Source organism: Macaca mulatta, chromosome 1 (assembly GCF_049350105.2).
Source record: "Macaca mulatta isolate MMU2019108-1 chromosome 1, T2T-MMU8v2.0, whole genome shotgun sequence".
Classification (NCBI taxonomy): Eukaryota; Metazoa; Chordata; class Mammalia; order Primates; family Cercopithecidae; genus Macaca; species Macaca mulatta.
The window spans coordinates 169,193,904-169,212,189 of NC_133406.1; the positions used below are offsets into that span (position 1 = coordinate 169,193,904).

The 18,286-nt window shown below is 35.1% G+C and overlaps 1 protein-coding gene and 1 long non-coding RNA gene across 3 annotated transcripts in view; one reads left to right on the plus strand and one right to left on the minus strand.

Moving 5' to 3' along the window:
- NEGR1 (neuronal growth regulator 1) overlaps nt 1-8,875 on the plus strand; it is an 885,521-nt gene extending 876,646 nt beyond the window's left edge. Inside the window, 1 exon segment of the mRNA NM_001261637.1 lies at nt 5,971-8,875. Coding sequence (NP_001248566.1) covers nt 5,971-6,095 — 125 coding nt within the window. The 3' untranslated portion in view covers nt 6,096-8,875.
- Nucleotides 1-18,286, minus strand: part of LOC144332850 (uncharacterized) — a 123,267-nt gene that overhangs the window by 75,410 nt on the left and 29,571 nt on the right. Inside the window, exon 2 of one of the 2 annotated variants that reach the window (XR_013401041.1) lies at nt 11,682-11,827. This is a non-coding gene — a long non-coding RNA (uncharacterized LOC144332850). Of the gene's footprint in view, nt 1-11,681; nt 17,973-18,286 lie in introns of those variants that run through there. The other variant, XR_013401040.1, reaches the window with a different exon arrangement.

Genomic DNA, 18,286 nt, shown 5'->3' on the forward strand with positions numbered 1-18,286 from the left:
AAATCAGAGGAGACTGGACAATTATCTAGCTATAAATTGCATTAAATAAAAATCCTCCCAAAGTCAAGAAAAAATAAAGAATTAATATTTTTGTAAGCAAAAATGAAAGACATCTTTGCAAGACCAGAGAAACAGTGATTTAACCAAGTGTAGATTAAAAGTTAAATAAAATATACTTGTTCCATGCAAAGCATCTCAAGTTAAACAGAAAGCTCTGTGGGAACAGGAACCATTTCTGCTTTGCTCATTGCCTCTGAGTGCCTGGCACATAGCACACACTGAATTTGTTAAAGGAATAAGTGAATGAGGAGTGTTTAGATCATCCTTGAAGGAGTATTAATGCCTTGTTAAGTGCTGTACTGGGTGGTTTATACATAACAACACATTTAATCTTTGCAATAACTTTTGAGATACTACCAATCCTCATTTGCAGATGAAGATACTGAACTCAGCAAAGTTAAGAAACTTGCCTAGGTTAGTACAGTTAGAAAGACGTGGAATTGGAACTTGAACCAATGTCATCCAGCTCTACAGTTCATATATTATATATAATGTCATATTTAAAGACTAGAATGTCTTAGCTTTACTAAGAACTAGAAAGAATGACAGCCTGTTCTGTTGTTTGTTTTAAATTCTGATCTGCAAACAGAATCAGTCTCCCTTACATACTGCATTTTATTTTCTTTCTCTTTTTTTTCAATAAAATGGTAAATATAATACAATCTAATACATTGTTCAAGGGCTGGGTATTCTCTCTGTATTTGTTTTAAAACTTCAACCTTTTGTTTCCTTTATCCTCTTCCTTTCTTTCTCATTCTCAATTTAAACTTTTCTTCTCTTTTTTTCATTCTTCTCCTCAAAAACAATTAAGCAGGTCATAAGAAAGAAATAGGACAATTTCATTAAACACTTTGTCTTGAGGGTGAGAAATCATAGGAACAACTATTAAAATAGGATAGTCTATCAAAATGGTCTTGAATTAGACACATGCATATTTAGGAATATTATTTCACATCCAATCCAATAAACATCAATTGAAGACATTTGATATAAGATACAGATGCACATATACGGAGGAATGTTCCATAACCTCAAGATGTTTATATTTATATATCACATATATATAACTAATTATAAGTTAAGAAGAAAGAAAACATTTCTGAAGTTAGGTATAAGCAGAAGACTAATAATTTTTCTTAGATTGGGGATGGTCTCATGGAAAAACTGGTATTTTTGATGTTTAAGGATGAGCAGGACTTTAATATGCAAAGAGGAATAGGAAGAAGGCTATCTAGGTTTAAGGAGGTAGCATGTGCAAAGGACATGGGGTAATGAAACACTCTATGTTCTCAGAAAATGGCTTGTATGACTAGAGTGAAGAAGTGGTGTGAGTCTGGATAAATTGACTAGAACCAGATGGCAGAGGTTCCTGAAGTTTTGGCTTCACTCAATAGACAATGGGGAATACTTGAATGTGAGCTAGCATAGGCTTTACTTTTTTTTTTTTTTTTTTTGAGACAGAGTCTTTCTCTGTCACCCAGGTTGGAGTGCAGTGGCACGATCTTGGCTCACTGCAACATCCACCTCCCGGGTTCAAGTGATTCTCATGCCTCAGCCTCCTGAGTAGCTGGGACTACAAGTGCATGCCACCAGGCCCAGCTAGTTTTTTGTACTTTTAGTAGAGGCAGGGTTTCGCCATGTTAGCCAAGCTATTCTCGAACTCCTGGCCTCAGGTGATCCACCGGCTTCGGCTTCCCAAAGTGCTGGAAGTACAGGCATGAGCCACTGCACCCGATCAGCATAGGCTTTACTCTTGCCTTTCCTAGTACAATCTATTGTCTACTGAGTAGCCAAGTGATCCTTTAAAAATAATCAAACTCTCCTATGGCTTCTCATGTCACTTAGAATGAAACTAAAGCCCTTGCCATAGCCCAGATACACCTCTGATCACACAACCTATCCTGCCTAATTTTACTTAAGGTAAATAGCAGCATGATATTGAAAAGCAGCTAAAAACTTGGCAGAGATCCTTCAACTGGTCTGGCCATCCCAGAGGCTCAACTAGATGTCTTCTAAGGAATTCAGGCTTCTAGCTTGGACCTATGGGTTCACCTATGCTGACAGTCTTTTGTGGCAAGAGTATGATGTTATAAAGTTCAGTACATGCTCTGTTCCCATATTGTCTACTTAATGATCCGTCTTCTTGCTCAAAATACTTAAGGGAGGTAGTCTGACCTGTACAGGTCAAAGTATAATGAGCCTGAAACTAAAAGAAGAAGAAGAAAGATTCAGCAAAAATACAAAAGGAAAAGATGATACTCTCTGACAAAAGAAGTCAAGGTATTTTGTCTCTGTATAGGTTTGTGGTAACTGGGGGAAATGGATGTGAAGCACAAACATTTACTGAACACCTTTTAAGTACCAAACTCTGTGTTCAGTATCAAAGATAAAAGATATATATAATGTATCTTTGCTTCAAGACATTCTTGACCTAAACAGGTTAAGAGTGTAAGTGTATTACCAGTTACTAAGTAATATGGGGGAAAGGCGGTAATGCTTAATTTGTCGTATGGGATTTTCTGAAGGTTTTTTTCTAAGTGATATTTCAGTCCAGTCTTGAGGCTAATTTCTAATAGCTAATGGTCATTTTCTTAAGATCAAGTAGTAGATTTGCATTTAACCTAAGAAAATCTATTGACCCAAATAATACTGAGGCCCTTACCTTTAGTGTCATTAGCACTGTTCTTCAAATAATTCAGCCAAACAGTCATAACACACACAAACCACACATAATAAATACCGGCTAATGGGAATAAGGTTGCATAACAATGGCATGCCCCAACAATGGAATGTTATAGAGCCATTTTAAAAATGAGATATGTGTGTACTAACGTATGTATATCATTGCATTTTGTAAAAAATAATTGTATTTGTAACTGTTGCCTAGATTACTTACCTGCCATGACCCCCTAGGGAGTCCTCCCAAGTTTGTATATTATCCTTCAAGTTCCATATACCCTAATGTTCTATATTTACCTATTTATTTATATCCCCAACTAGAATAAGCTCTTCCTGAAAGAGAGGATTGGGTTTTATTCATCTTTGCCTATGGGAGGCTTAATTCAACCCCATGAACATAATAGATATTCAGTAGATAGTTAAAGAGTATGATTGATGACATAGAACTTGATATTAGGTATCTGATCTCACATTATGGTGACTAACTTAGATCTTTGTGTTTTGGTCTACTGATTATTCACGTTTGCTCCACAGTCTATTGCCTGTAACAACTGCAAGCTAATAATTCATCCCCCAGTTTCTAGTTTATTTCAGGACTGATATAAGTATTATATTCACAAACAAAAAAAAGTATATACATTTGTGGCATCAGTGAAAAAAAATGTATGCTATTTTAATTGTAAAGTAATAAATTTAAAATATGCTATTGGTAATATCTTTGTTATGTTTAAGACAATAGGAGGCTGAGTGAAAGAAGATACAACTACATTGGGGAAGGCAGAATTAAGTAATAAAAGGATCATACCTATCTTATTAGGTGCTGCATTGCCAGCACTTAGGAGAGTGCTTGGTACCTAGTTCAATTAAAACTTGCTGAATGAATGAATGAATGAATGAATGAACGAATGAATGTTACTATAGTACATTTTCTAGCCTATAATCATGTGGCTTGCTACAGAAGAGATTCCATTTTGTAGGATAGAAATACTCATTTTGATTATGACCCATTCATTTGATTGAGTCATTTACTTGGACATTTCTTGAGCATCCACTATATACCACACTTTGCCAGATTTTATGTCTGGAAACACAAAGATGAATAAGACATGACCTAGAAGAGTTTAAATCTGTTGGAAGAAATGAATATGTAAACAAATATTTGCAATGCAGTGTGATGTTACATAACATATATATTTCATGGTCTCATGACACAAAAGGGGTAGTCAGCTCAGTTTGTTGGAGAAGGAGAGGGGATCCAGGAACGATTGCCCAAAAATGCATTTTAAAGGATGGATAAGGAGTTTTGAGGGGCCTTGATAATCTACCCATTTAATGTTACTACTTAATTTGTCATAACAAAAATAATTCACCTTTGCTTTTTATGCTTAGCTTTTAAATTTTATTTCTTATTTATGAAACCATTTATATGCTTTACATATTATTGGTCTTTTACCATTATGCAAGTTTTATTACACTCAACTTTCTTGAAAAACAATTCTAGCATAACTATTATTGAGAAGGTCATATACTAAATAAAGATTTATTTATATTTTTAAAATATTTTTCTAGGTCTTGAAAAAGGGAAAATAAGGAGTTCCGTAGCTTTAAATTAGACTTTGTATGTATCAGAAATTGAAAAGCTGTCTGTTCAACAATAGGCTTACTTTCTTCATCTTTTTATTTAAAAAAAAAACTCATTTGTAATTATATACATGCATTAAATCGTTAATTTTGCTCTCTGTTTATTAAAAAATAGTAGTCTCAGTGCTCAAATCCCACTCACCTGGAATCAATAATTGCATTGTCAAGGAAACTTCCCACTGCAGGGACCAATGTATCTTTCATCCCCTTTAATTTCTTGGAAGTGTAAACAACACAATTTATTCTTCTTGTTACAGAGTAATATAGTCATTTGTGAAAGTTTCATTAAAACTATCTCTGGTAATTCAAACTCAGTGTGACTAAACCTGCTCCTGGATTTGAGTTATAAATTTAGAAATGAAGTAGTCAATTTCTTTGCTACATTATTCAATTTCTACTAGGAAATAGTGCTTGAAATCCAGGTTTCATTAAGAAAAGGTGGTTAAAATATGCTGGTGGGTTTCTTGTTATTGCTATTATTATTATGATGGTAAATGAGAATAGTCTCAAACAAGTCCAAACACGGTTGTAACATTTAATTTCTGGAACACAATATAATTTACATAAAAGTAGGCAACTATCCTTTCATAAACAAAGTGGTACCCCTTCAGAACACTCCAACAATATCCCAAACGTGATGAATCTTCAGGTATTCAGTGAAAATTCAACATAACTGTTAGCCAAGTACCGTGTGAACATCCCCATATACAAGACTGTAATCTTTCTGATGTGTAAATGTAGTCACACATTCAACTCTCCAAATTCTTCAAAATATCTTTCAGTATAAAAACCTAGTCCCTTTTTCATTACAGTAGAGGTCATTCTACCTGTCTAGAGGTCTAGTTTCAATTCCCTCCACTTCAGGCCTCAAACTTCATGGTCCAGCAAGACTAAATCTACCTTTACATTCTACATGATACACCTTGCTCTGTCCTTTTCTTATGCCTTTGAATATGTTGTTTCGTCTACCCACATGATAGTCTCCTTTGGTAAAACTGTATTTGAAATCTCCCTTGCCCAGCATATTTAAAAGCACAATTTGTCTGTGCTACTGCGATATGCACATGCAACTCTAATATTCCCAGAATTGTATTATAATTGTTTGAAGATCTTTTCTCACCAAAAAAAAAAGACCTTGGAAGGGACAATATTCTTGTTTTTCTAGCATTTAGTACAGTATTTAGCTAATAAAACACAGCTACATATACACGCATGAATGAATATTGTCCACTAATACAAATATTTACAGTATGTATAAGAGGAATAATAATGTTAGTAGCTTTTGAGTACTTAGCATGTGTTTAGTTGATGTAATATGCTGTATGTGCTTCATCGCCAATTCTCACCACAGCCCTGTGAGGTGGATTCTATTATTTCTATTATTTTCATTTTGCCCTGAGAAAACTGAAGCTCTGAGAAGTTAGCCACATAGCCCACACATTGTCATATAGCAGAATCAGATATGAACTTAAGTCTGTCTGACTCCAATGTCAGTGCTTTCCCCAATGCACCCGGCTACCTTTCGATTATTGTCAAGATCTTGGAAGACACAAATTACATTCTGATTTAATCTTTTCCATTTCTTTCCAGCTCCAAGTACAGCCCAGTATGGAATTACCGGGAACGCTGATGTTCTTTTCTCCTGCTGGTACCTTGTGTTGACACTGTCCTCTTTCACCAGCATATTCTACCTGAAGAATGCCATTCTACAATAAATTTAAAGACCCATAAAAGGCTTTTAAGGATTCTCTGAAAGTGCTGATGGCTGGATCCAATCTGGTACAGTTTGTTAAAAGCAGCGTGGGATATAATCAGCAGTGCTTACATGGGGATGATCGCCTTCTGTAGAATTGCTCATTATGTAAATACTTTAATTCTACTCTTTTTTGATTAGCTACATTACCTTGTGAAGCAGTACACATTGTCCTTTTTTTAAGATGTGAAAGCTCTGAAATTACTTTTAGAGGATATTAATTGTGATTTCATGTTTGTAATCTACAACTTTTCAAAAGCATTCAGTCATGGTCTGCTAGGTTGCAGGCTGTAGTTTACAAAAACGAATATTGCAGTGAATATGTGATTCTTTAAGGCTGCAATACAAGCATTCAGTTCCCTGTTTCAATAAGAGTCAATCCACATTTACAAAGATGCATTTTTTCGTTTTTGATAAAAAAGCAAATAATATTGCCTTCAGATTATTTCTTCAAAATATAACACATATCTAGATTTTTCTGCTCGCATGATATTCAGGTTTCAGGAATGAGCCTTGTAATATAACTGGCTGTGCAGCTCTGCTTCTCTTTCCTGTAAGTTCAGCATGGGTGTGCCTTCATAAAATAATATTTTTCTCTTTGTCTCCAACTAATATAAAATGTTTTGCTAAATCTTACAATTTGAAAGCAAAATAAACCAGAATGATAGTTAAACCATACACTATCTCTAAGTAATGAAGGAAGGAGCTATTGGACTGTAAAAATCTCTTCCTGCACTGACAGTGGGGTTTGTGAATTTTGCCCCACACTAACTCAGTTCTTGTGATGAGAAACAATTTAATAACAGTATAATAAATATACCATATGATTTCTTTAGTTGTAGCTAAATGTTAGATCCACCGTGGGAAACCATTTCCTTTAAAAAGACAGCACAGTCCACTCAAAGGATTGCCTAGCAATACAGCATCTTTTCCTTCCACTATTCCAAGCCAAAAATTTTAAGATGATTTGTCAGAAAGGGCACAAAGTCCTATCACCTAATACTACATGAGTTGGTAAGCACTCATCATTAATTTTGTTTTGTGGCAGCTAAGTTAGTATGACAGAGGCAGTGCTCCTGTGGACAGGAGCATTTTGCATATTTTCCATCTGAAAATATCACTCGGTTGATAGTCTGGAATGCATGTTACATATTTTAAAAGTTCCAAAATATATTATAACAGACATTCTATATTGGTATGTAGCAGACCAATCTCTAAAATAGGTAATTCTTCAATAAAATCTTTCTATATAGCCATTTCAGCTCAAACAAGTAAAACCAAAAAAGACCATCCCTTATTTTTTCTTACATGATATATGTAAGATGTGATCAAATAAAGACAAAACACCAATGATGAGAATATCTTAAGATATACTAATTATCAAAATATTGTGAATGTTAAATTATTTCTACTATAAATAATGAAAACTACATTTTGAAGGAAAATGCTGTTACTCGAAACATTAAATTGCAGGAATAGTTTGATGGTTTCACTCTTTACTAAAGAAAGACCATCACCTTGAAAGCCATTTTACGGGTTTGATGAAGTTACCAATTTCAGTACACCTAGATTTCTACAAATAGTCCCCTTTTCTAAGTCATAACAACAAAGATCCTACAATAAAATTAGAGACAAGAAATTTTGCAGTGGTTATACATATTTGAGATATCTAGTATGTTGCCCTAGCAGGGATGGCTTAAAAACTGTGATTTTTTTTTTCTTCAAGTTAAACTTAGTCCCAAAGTACACCATAAATCAATTTTAATTAGAAAAATGAATCTTAAATGAGGGGACATAGTATACTCTTTCCACAAAATCGTAATGATAAGGCATAAAGCTAGTAAATCTACTAACTATAATAAATGTATGACATTATTTTGATTGATACATTAAAAAAGAGTTTTTAGAACAAATATGGCATTTAACTTTATTATTTATTTGCTTTTAAAAAATATTCTTTGTGGAATTGGTGAATAAACTACAAAATATTATTTTGTATTGCAGCTTTAAAGTGGCACACTCCATAATAATCTACTTACTAGAAATAGTGGTGCTACCACAGAAAATGTTAACCATCACTACCATTGTTTGGGAGAAAGAAACAGATCAAGAATGCGTATTATTCAGTGACCGCTTTCCTAGAATTAAAATACCTCCTCTTTGTAAGGTTTGTAGGTAAATTGAGGTATAAACTATGGATGAACCAAATAATTAGTTCAAAGTGTTGTCATGATTCCGAATTTGTGGAGTCTGGTGTTTTTACCATAGAATGTGACAGAAGTACAGTCATAGCTCAGTAGCTATATGTATTTGCCTTTATGTTAGAAGAGACTTTCTTGAGTGACATTTTTAAATAGAGGAGGTATTCACTATGTTTTTCTGTATCACAGCAGCATTCCTAGTCCTTAGGCCCTCGGACAGAGTGAAATCATGAGTATTTATGAGTTCAATATTGTCAAATAAGGCTACAGTATTTGCTTTATTGTGTGAATGTATTGCATATAATGTTCAAGTAGATGATTTTACATTTATGGACATATAAAATGTCTGATTACTCCATTTTATCAGTCCTGACTGTACAAGATTGTTGCAATTTCAGAATAGCAGTTTTATAAATTGATTTATCTTTTAATCTATAACAAGTTTTGTTAGCTGTTCATTTCAGGATTATATTTTCTACAGGTTCCATTTGTGGGACTCCTTTTGTTGCCCCTATTTTTTTAAAGAAGGGAGAAAGAAAAATAAGTAGCAGTTTAAAAATGAGAATGGAGAGAAAAGAAAAAGAATGAAAAGGAAAGGCAGTAAAGAGGAAAAAAGGAAGGGTGGAAGGCATGAAGGAAGGAAGGGAAGAAGGCAGGGAGAAAGAAAGGATGAGAGGGAAGGAAGAATCAGAGTGTTAGGGTAGTTAACTTACACATTTGCATTCTTAGTTTAACTGCAAGTGGTGTAATTATGTTTTACAATGAGCACATTTGAAACGTAAGTCCTATTATACCATTGAGTTCCTATTATGCAGCAATTATATAATAAAAAGTTTGCCCAAGTTATAGTAATGTGAGTGTTTTTGAGACACTAAGAGATTTGAGAGAGAGAATTTCAAATGTAAAGCCGCTTTTGGGGGGTTTATGACTTAACTGAAAAATTAATGCTTCATCATAATGTTTAAGCTATATCTAGAAAGTAGACTGGAGAACTGAGAAAATTACCCAGACAATTCAGGGCAAAAAAAACCCAAACATATATATATATATATACACACACACATATATATATATAAATACCCCTATGTTTGAAGTCAAAATACTCTGAAAAACTAAATTATCAAAGTCATTCATCTACAATGATCAAATTTACTGAATAATTGTTAATTTATCCATTGTGCTTAGCTTTGTGACACAGCCAAAAGTTACCTATTTAATCTTTTCAATAAAAATTGTTTTTTGAAATCCAGAAATGATTTAAAAAGAGGTCAGGTTTTTAACTATTTATTGAAGTATGTGGATGTACAGTATTTCAATAGATATGAATATGAATAAATGGTATGCCTTAAGATTCTTTGAATATGTATTTACTTTAAAGACTGGAAAAAGCTCTTCCTGTCTTTTAGTAAAACATCCATATTTCATAACCTGATGTAAAATATGTTGTACTGTTTCCAATAGGTGAATATAAACTCAGTTTATCAATTAAAATATGTATTTGACTCATTTTAAAACTCTATTAGTTTAAGAGAAAGAAGGAAGAAATAATAATTTGAAGATATTTCTGCTATTCTCTTTACTTCCTGTATTACATTCATCTTTCTGCTTACTCTAAAGCAGTACAGGGTAAAATTTTTAGATGCTACCGTTTCAAAGGACTCCACGCTATTTTCTTTCTTGCTGTTGCTGATTCCTAAAAGGTTTGATGAGCTGAACTACATCTAAACTAAAAATAAGTTTTCTGGAAACATTTTATTATTAATTATTTAGAATCTTTACCAGGTGAAATACAGCAGAGTTAGCAACAGAGACTGATGATAAAATTCTGATGATCTTACAGGCTAAACAACTGAAAACTCAAATGCTTGTAAGAGCAAGGCAGAGTGTAATTTCTTAAGACAGCTGGGTATGAAACAATGGGCACCTGAAGGCATTCAGATGCAATTTCCTTAAAAATACCTTGGTTTCCAAGTAAAACATGTTATTTGACTGAACACCTTTAGTTTGTAAATACCGAACCGTAATACACAAATGAGATCTCATGCCAAATGAATTCTTTAAGCCCTCTTTCCCATATCTGTTCCTCTATGATAGTCAACTGAATAAATGAGAACAATGTGGTAGATAAAACAACAAACCATAAAAAAGATTCATGCTTGGTTTTATAAGATATTTTGAAATATAGGTATCATTGCTATTCTGAGAAACCCAGATACACCAAAGCCCTCCCTCCACAAAAAAATGGGAAACGTTTTAATAAATGTCTGATTTCCCCCACAGCTTCATTACTTCTTCCCTTTTCAACATCTATCATATCTATCTTGAATAAATTACATCACAGCAACAGAAACATCAAGTATCAGACACAGAAAACCAGCACATGAAACAGAGCTAGTTTCCCTCTCAACAGAATAGAGCAAAATACAGATGCTTCCAAATCACATCTAGGTATGCAGAAAATAATTATTCACTTTAACCTGACAGTCAGAAATGTAAGTAAGAATTTGTAGAGATAATTTTCCAAGGTAACTCATTCAAGTTAGAGGAATTTGATCCAAACATCAGTCAATGTACTCCCTCTGAACTTTCCAAGACGCATACACCTTCACTTTTACATTCACTGTTTTTCTAGTAATTCCAAACTTACTAAAAAGTATTTAAGAGTTGATATCACTGGTGGAAAGAGAGCAATTTAGCAAACAAATAAATGCTTTCCAGTATTCCTAGAGAGAAGGAAAAGAGGAATACATTTCATTCTTCTCCTCAGAAGCTCTACCCACAGTCATCCAAAGGCTAGACCAATCTCTCCCAGGGATTTCCTTCAGTCTAAGAAAAGTACTTCATCTCAGAGACAACTGTGGCAACTATAGTTTCGCCCAAAGGCTCACAACTACCTCTACCTTGCATTTTACAATGGAGCATTTTTGCAAGTGTTACTATTATGGTTTTCTCAACACTTTCAAATATTTAAAGGAGAAAATATTATTGTCACATATTGATGATGAAAACAAGATTCAGAAATTTTGAGTCACTTGCTGAAGATTATACTTCAACTAAGTGGCAGATCTCAGCCAAATATGCAATGCAAAATATTACAAATTTGTTTCTAGTCCCACACTACCTAGGAAAAAGAAAAGCATATAATCACATTGTTAGCTTTATAAACAACTATTTGTATATTTTTATTTATATATTTATATAAATGTAAGCACATTTTAAATATAAATATACATATTTATGACATCCTTGTATTTTCCAATACCTGCAGAGGATATGAGATTTAAAGTCTAATCAGATTGTACATATCACCTAAAACTTTGGAAATGTGAAACTCACAATGCAGTTACCTTTGGACACACAGCCTTGGGTTGTATTAGATCAGTCACACCAAGTGGAGAATCTTGTCATAATCACATATATCTTCTTTTTGTATAGCATTTTGCAAAAGATGTGTCAAGTTTGGGATAATCCACTAAGACTATTCTTCAGACATCTGCAATCAACAGAATTTTTGGGGAAATGGAGATCAAAATACATACACACTTTTTTTAAAAAATCACAACAGAATACTGATTCTAATCTGAGAGATGTTGTTTGAGCCCATTTATATTGAAACACTAACATGAACATCTGTTTGTGCTGGGACAGTAGAGCAAGAGAAAGATTCTAATTCTAGAAATTAAATTATATGCAACCTAAGAAATACATTTGTATTTTGTTTTCAAAATATGAACATAATACAAATCCTATGGATATCACCACTTAGTTTAAAAAACATAAAAAGTGTGATTTTCATACACTTATGAAATGAATATGTTAATTCATTAATGAAGGACCTGATAGGATATTACAACCAGATAAAAGGATAATTTAAGGAACATACACATTTATAGATCAAAAACCTTGAAATTAATGTACTCATGGAGGCAAAACTGGCTTCCAGAGTGAGGAGGAGAATTCAATGGAATCTTTATCCCTCAGAATTTATTCCCATATCTGTAGACCAGAAATATTTTGCTTTAGTATTATTTATTTACAGCTTGAAAAAGAGTTCAAATATAATGAAAAATACAGAGGCTCCAAAAGAATCAGAATCTAGTAACCTGAAAAGGTGTGTCCCAAATAATTAGTGGTTTTTCATTTCAGCAAAAATTATTCTCTGCAATGAAGGGACATAATTTTTTTTTCTTTTTTAGACAGAGTTTTGCTCGGTTGCCCAGGCTGGAGTACAGTGGCTTGATCTCGGCTCACTGCAACTTCCACCTCCTGGGTTCAAGCAATTCTCCTGCATCAGCCTCCCCAGTAGCTGGGATTACAGGCACGTGCCACCACACCCTGCCAAGTTTCGTATTTTTAGTAGAGGCAGGGTTTCACCATTTTGGCCAGACTGGTCTAGAACTCCTAACCTCAAGTGATCCACCTGCCTTGGCCTCCCAAAGTGCTGGAATTACAGGCGTGAGCCACCGCACCCAGACGAGATGTAAAAAATTTTAAAGCCATTGAATTAAATTCATTGCTAACATTTTGAGCTTTGATAATGTAATTCCTACTTTAATGACTCAAAAAAAAAAAACCCAAGTTACCTATATATCTAATAATCTATGTTTTCATTACTCCTTTTCTTCCTTATCTCACAAACCATAATCCAATAGTCTGGGACATATGAAAGAGAAAGTAAACAGTCACAAGAACTACCTTACTTCGAGAATCCACGTTGTTGAAAAAATAATATATTTTGGGCACTTGTTAAAAAGAATTAACAGAAAAAGTCTTTTTTTTTTTCTCTCAGGAACATTTAATTCATGGTATAACAGGAATTTTACATCAAAAACAGTAAGAAAAATGAAGTAACGGTTGAGATAGCAGTATTTTGTCAACCAAATACTATAATGATGAAAACATTACAAGAAGCTATAGCCAGACCTGAGTGTTCTGCTTCTACTTAATGCTAATGAGCCCAGTCCTAGCACACATCTTGGTTTGGTAGAAACTGCAGGAGGTAGCATGGTTCATTAGACTTTCAAAACTTGAAAATGTTAAAGAGAGTGGTTTCCCTCCTTCATTTCAAATGGATTGCTAAAGGCACTGGGCTATTCCTTGGTGGAACTTTGAATTTGCCAGTTTCTTCATTAATTTTGACCTTTTTACATTCAAAAAAAAGTTAACTTTACATTAAGCCACTGCAGACTTAGACCTCCTGCAGTTCTGAATTGTGCTTAAACAAGTATTCAAGCACATGAATTTCTCAAGAAAATTTGGGGACCATATCTGAGAAAAAAAATTTGTAAAATATTCGTTGAGGACTATAATATGCTAAAACTAAGGAACAAAATTCTCTTGATTGTTCTAAAAATACTTAGCAAGATCCACAGAACTCTCACATCGTTTTCTAAGTAGTTTCATAAATGTGGATTATGGTTGCCCTGAAACTTGACATCTCCCTAGCAAGTACTTGGCAAGTGACCTGGCAAAAATGTGTTCAATAGCTCATTTTTGACATACTCCTTAAGAAATCATTGCCAGAGATTTGAAACTGCTTCAAGCTGATGTCTTTTTCAAAACAAAACACATACTCACACACAAATACAAAATTGCATTGCTATCAGTGATCTGGAAAATAAGCTTGCAAGCTGGCCATGTGGTGTTCTGAATAATTTTTTTAAAGTAGAAGAAGAAATGACAACAGTGCAACTAACAGTTTCTGTTTAAGTTTTATTTGCTAAGACGTTAGCATAAGGAACATCTTGTGATTTAATTAATCAGAAGATGGCACCTGCTTTAAATACTGACATGGAGAAAAGCAGATTTTTAAAAAATTTGGAATAAAATTAATGTCTTGTAATACATTTTTCTTGTTGATAAACAACTAAATTATGCTTTGGAATGTCTTACTGTCTAATAACTTTAAATGTTGACAAGGAGAAAGACTGGGTTTTGTTTTTTTCTAATTTCGAATAAGCATTTTTTTTCCTGGAAACATATATTTCTAATTTATAGATAAACTAGTATGTGTGTTCAGAATTCCTATTCTCTCATTATTCAGGTTTCAAAATGTATTAACAAAGTTTTTATGGTTTTATGATAGACATTTAGCTCTCTTTCATCAGGTAACATAAGAACTTGTATAATGGTATATTAGTTTTCACACTGCTGAAAAAGACTTACCCAAGACTGGGCAATTTACAAAAGAAAGAGGTTTTTTTGGACCTATAGTTCCATGTGGCTGGGGAAGCCTCACAATCACAGTGGAGGGTGAAAGACACGTCTCACATGGCAGCAGGTAAGAGAAGAGAGCTTGTGCAGATAATCTCCCCCTTATAAAACCATCAGATCTCATGAGACCCATTCACTATCACAAGAACGACCTGGGAAAGACCTGCCACCATGATTCAGTTACCTCCCACCAAGTCCCTCCTATAATCTGTGGGAATTCCAAATGAGATCTGGGTAGGAACACAGCCAAACCATATCATTCCACCCCTGGTCCTTCCCAAATCTCATGTCCTCACATTTCAAAAGCAATCATGCCTTCCCAACAGTCCCTCAAAGTCTGAACACATTTCAGCACTAACTCAAAAGTCCACAGTCTAAAGTCTCATCTGAGTCAAGGCAAGTCTCTTCCGCCTATGAGCAGCCTGTAAAATCAAAAGCAAGTTAGTTACTTCCTAGATGCAATGGAAGTACAGGCATTGGGTAAATATAGCCACTCCAAATGGAAGAAATTGACCAAAACAAAGGGGCTACAGGGGCAGTCAAGTTTTAAAGCTCCAAAATGATCTCCTTTGACTCCATGTCTCACATCCAGGTCATGCTGATGCAAGAGGTGGACTCCCATGGCCTTAGGCAGCTCCACCTCTGCAGCTTTCCAGGGTATAGCCCTCCTCCTGGATGCTTTCACCAGCTGGCATTGAGTGTCTGTGCCTTTTCCAGGTGCATGGTGCAAGCTGTTTATGGATCTATGATTCTGGGATCTGGAGGACAGTGGCCCTCTTCTCACAGCTCCACTAGGTGGTGCCCTAGTAGGGATTCTGTGTGGGGGCTCCACTCCACATATTCCTTCTGCACTGCCCTAGAAGAGGTTCTCCATGAGGGCCCCACCCCTGCAGCAAACTTCATCCTGGGCATCTAGGCATTTCCATACATTCTCTGAAATTTAGGTGGTGGTTTCCAAGCCTCAATTTTTGACTTCCGTGGACCCACAGGCTCAACACCATGTGGAAACTGCCAAGGCTTGGGGCTTCCACTGTCTGAAGCAACAGCCCAAGCTGTACCTTGGCTTTTTTTTTAATCATACCAGGAGCAACTGGGAGGCAGAGCACCAAGTTCCTAGACTGTACACAGCAGATTGACCCTGGGCCAGGTCCACAAAACCATTTTTTCCTCCTAAACCTAGGGGCCTGTGGTGGCAGGTGCTGCTGCAAAGGTCTCTGATGTGCCCCGGAGACATATTCCCCGCTGTCTTGGTGACATTCAGCTCCTCATTACTTATGCAAATTTCTGCAGCCAGCTTGAATTTCTCCTCAGAAAATGGGATTTTCTTTTCTATCACATTTTCAGTCTGTAAATTTTCCAAACTTTTATACTATGTTTCCCTTTTAAAACTGAATTCCAGCCTGGTGCAGTGGCTCATGCCTGTAATCTCAGCACTTTGGGAGTCTGAGACAGGCCGATCACCTGAGGTCAGGAATTTGAGACCAGCCTGGCCAACATGATAAAACCCCATCTATACTAAAAGTATAAAAATTAGCAAAGCATGGTGGCACATGACTGTAATCTCCACTACTTGGGAAACTGAGACAGGAAAATTGCTTGAACCCAGGAGGCAGAGGTTGCAGTGAGCTGAGATCCTGCCACTGCACTCCTGCCTGAGTGACAAAGTGAGATTCTGTCTCAAAAACAAAACAAAACAAAACAAAACACTGAATGCCTTTAACAGCACCCAAGTCACCCACCTGTTGAATGCTTTGCTGCTTAGAAATTTCTTCCACCAAATACCCTAAATCACCTCTCTCAACTTCAAAGTTCCACACAGCTCTAGGGCAAGGGCAAAATGCCACCCATCTCTTTGCTAAAACGTAACATGAGTCACCTTTGCTCCAGTTCCCAACAAGTTATTCGTTTCCATCTGAGACCACCTCAGTCTGGATTTTATTGTCCATATCATTAGCATTTTGGTCAAAATCATTCAACAAGTCTCTAGGAAGCTCCAAACTTTCCCACATTTTCCTGTCTTCTTCTGAACCCTCCAAACTGTTCCAACCCCTGACTGTTACCCAATTCCAAAGTCACTTCCACATTTTCAGCTATCTTTTCAGCAGCAGTCCACTCCTGATACAAATTTGCTATATTAGTCAGTTTTCACAGTGCTGATAAAGACATAGCTGAGCCTGGGCAATTTACAAAAGAAAGAGATTTATCAGACTTACAGTTCCACGTGGCTGGGGAGGCCTCACAATCATGGTGGAAGGTGAAAGGCACATCTCATATAGCAGCAGAGAAAAGAAGAGAGCTTGTGAAGGAAAATTCCCCCTATAAAACGATCAGATCTAATGAGACTTATTCACTATCATGAGAACAGCATGGGAAAGATCTGCCCCCATGGTTCAATTACCCCCCACCAAGTCCCTCCCACAATACGTGGGAAATCAAAATGAGATTGTATGGGGACACGGCCAAACAATATCAAATGGTTTCGATTTTTATGTTGAGGCACATTCTCAGGCTAGTATCATTTCAAGAACCACCTGTTATTTGTTGATTTTGGAAATTTTAAAAATCAGATTTAATTTACACTGAAAAGTGGTTGATCTTAACGTTTCTCAGATAACCTGAAATGTTCATGTGGCATTCATTCATTCATTAATCCATCCACTTATTTGACAATAAAATGTGATTTAGGTGGCCTCCAAAGAGCTGCCTAAAAAGAATTATCTGGTAGAGTTAATCTGGACGTTTAGAACACCATCACCAAACTGAAGAAAAAGGCACCCATTTCTCTAATCCTTTCTCTGGGAAGCTGATTTCACTTTTAAACTGAAAGTGAGAAAGGAAAAGGAAGAAGAAAAGAAACAGAGGGGAAAAGAAGAGAAAGAGGAAGGGAAAGAAAGAGAGAGATTAATGTATATTTTCTCCTAAGAAAGGCTTCTTTTGTGTGTATGGGTGTGTGTGTGCATGTGTGTTTCCTGTTGCCTGGATCTATCATAAAAAACAATGTCTTCTCTGGAATGGGGCTTCGGTTTCCACATTTACAATTAGTAAATACATATTACAATTAGTGATATGAATAAAGGCTGTTATCCTACGTCTTCCAAGTTGTCATTCCTCCTGTTTCTTTAAAACTTTCATTATTGTTCATATAAAATTAAATTTCTACAATAGTATATTATACTCTTTTCTCAGGAAAATACAACATTCCATTGCATCACAGAATGCAATGAAAAAGTTAAAACTTCCATTTCTCTGTGACTTTGATATTAAAAATGAATTCTCCTAGTCAATTGCTGAAATTGTTTAATAAAATAATAATAAAATCTGAATTTGATTAGGTTACCATTTTCTAAACATGCACAGTAAAAATAAAGATTGAGATCTTCTGTAATTGTTAGTTACAAGCTTTGGGTGACATTTAAAAAAAAAGAAAAAAATCCAAAAAGTCTTGAAAATGTAACACTTTTAACTTGAGCCTCCAGAAAAATTTTAAAATGTTTTCAAAAATAGATAAAACTAAAACTTCATTTTAAGGGTTCTTGATTTTTCATAAATCTGTAATATCAGTGTATTCTCACATAACATACTCTATCAGTTCTGGATTCATAAAACAGAAAGATTGGCCAAGTTGAAAAAAAAAGAATTTATTGGAAGCTTCTTGAATGGCTCTCAAGAAAGAGAGACTTCTGAATGATGGAAAACTTCAATATTAGGATGGTACCAAGATAGGAAATGCAGCCAGTAG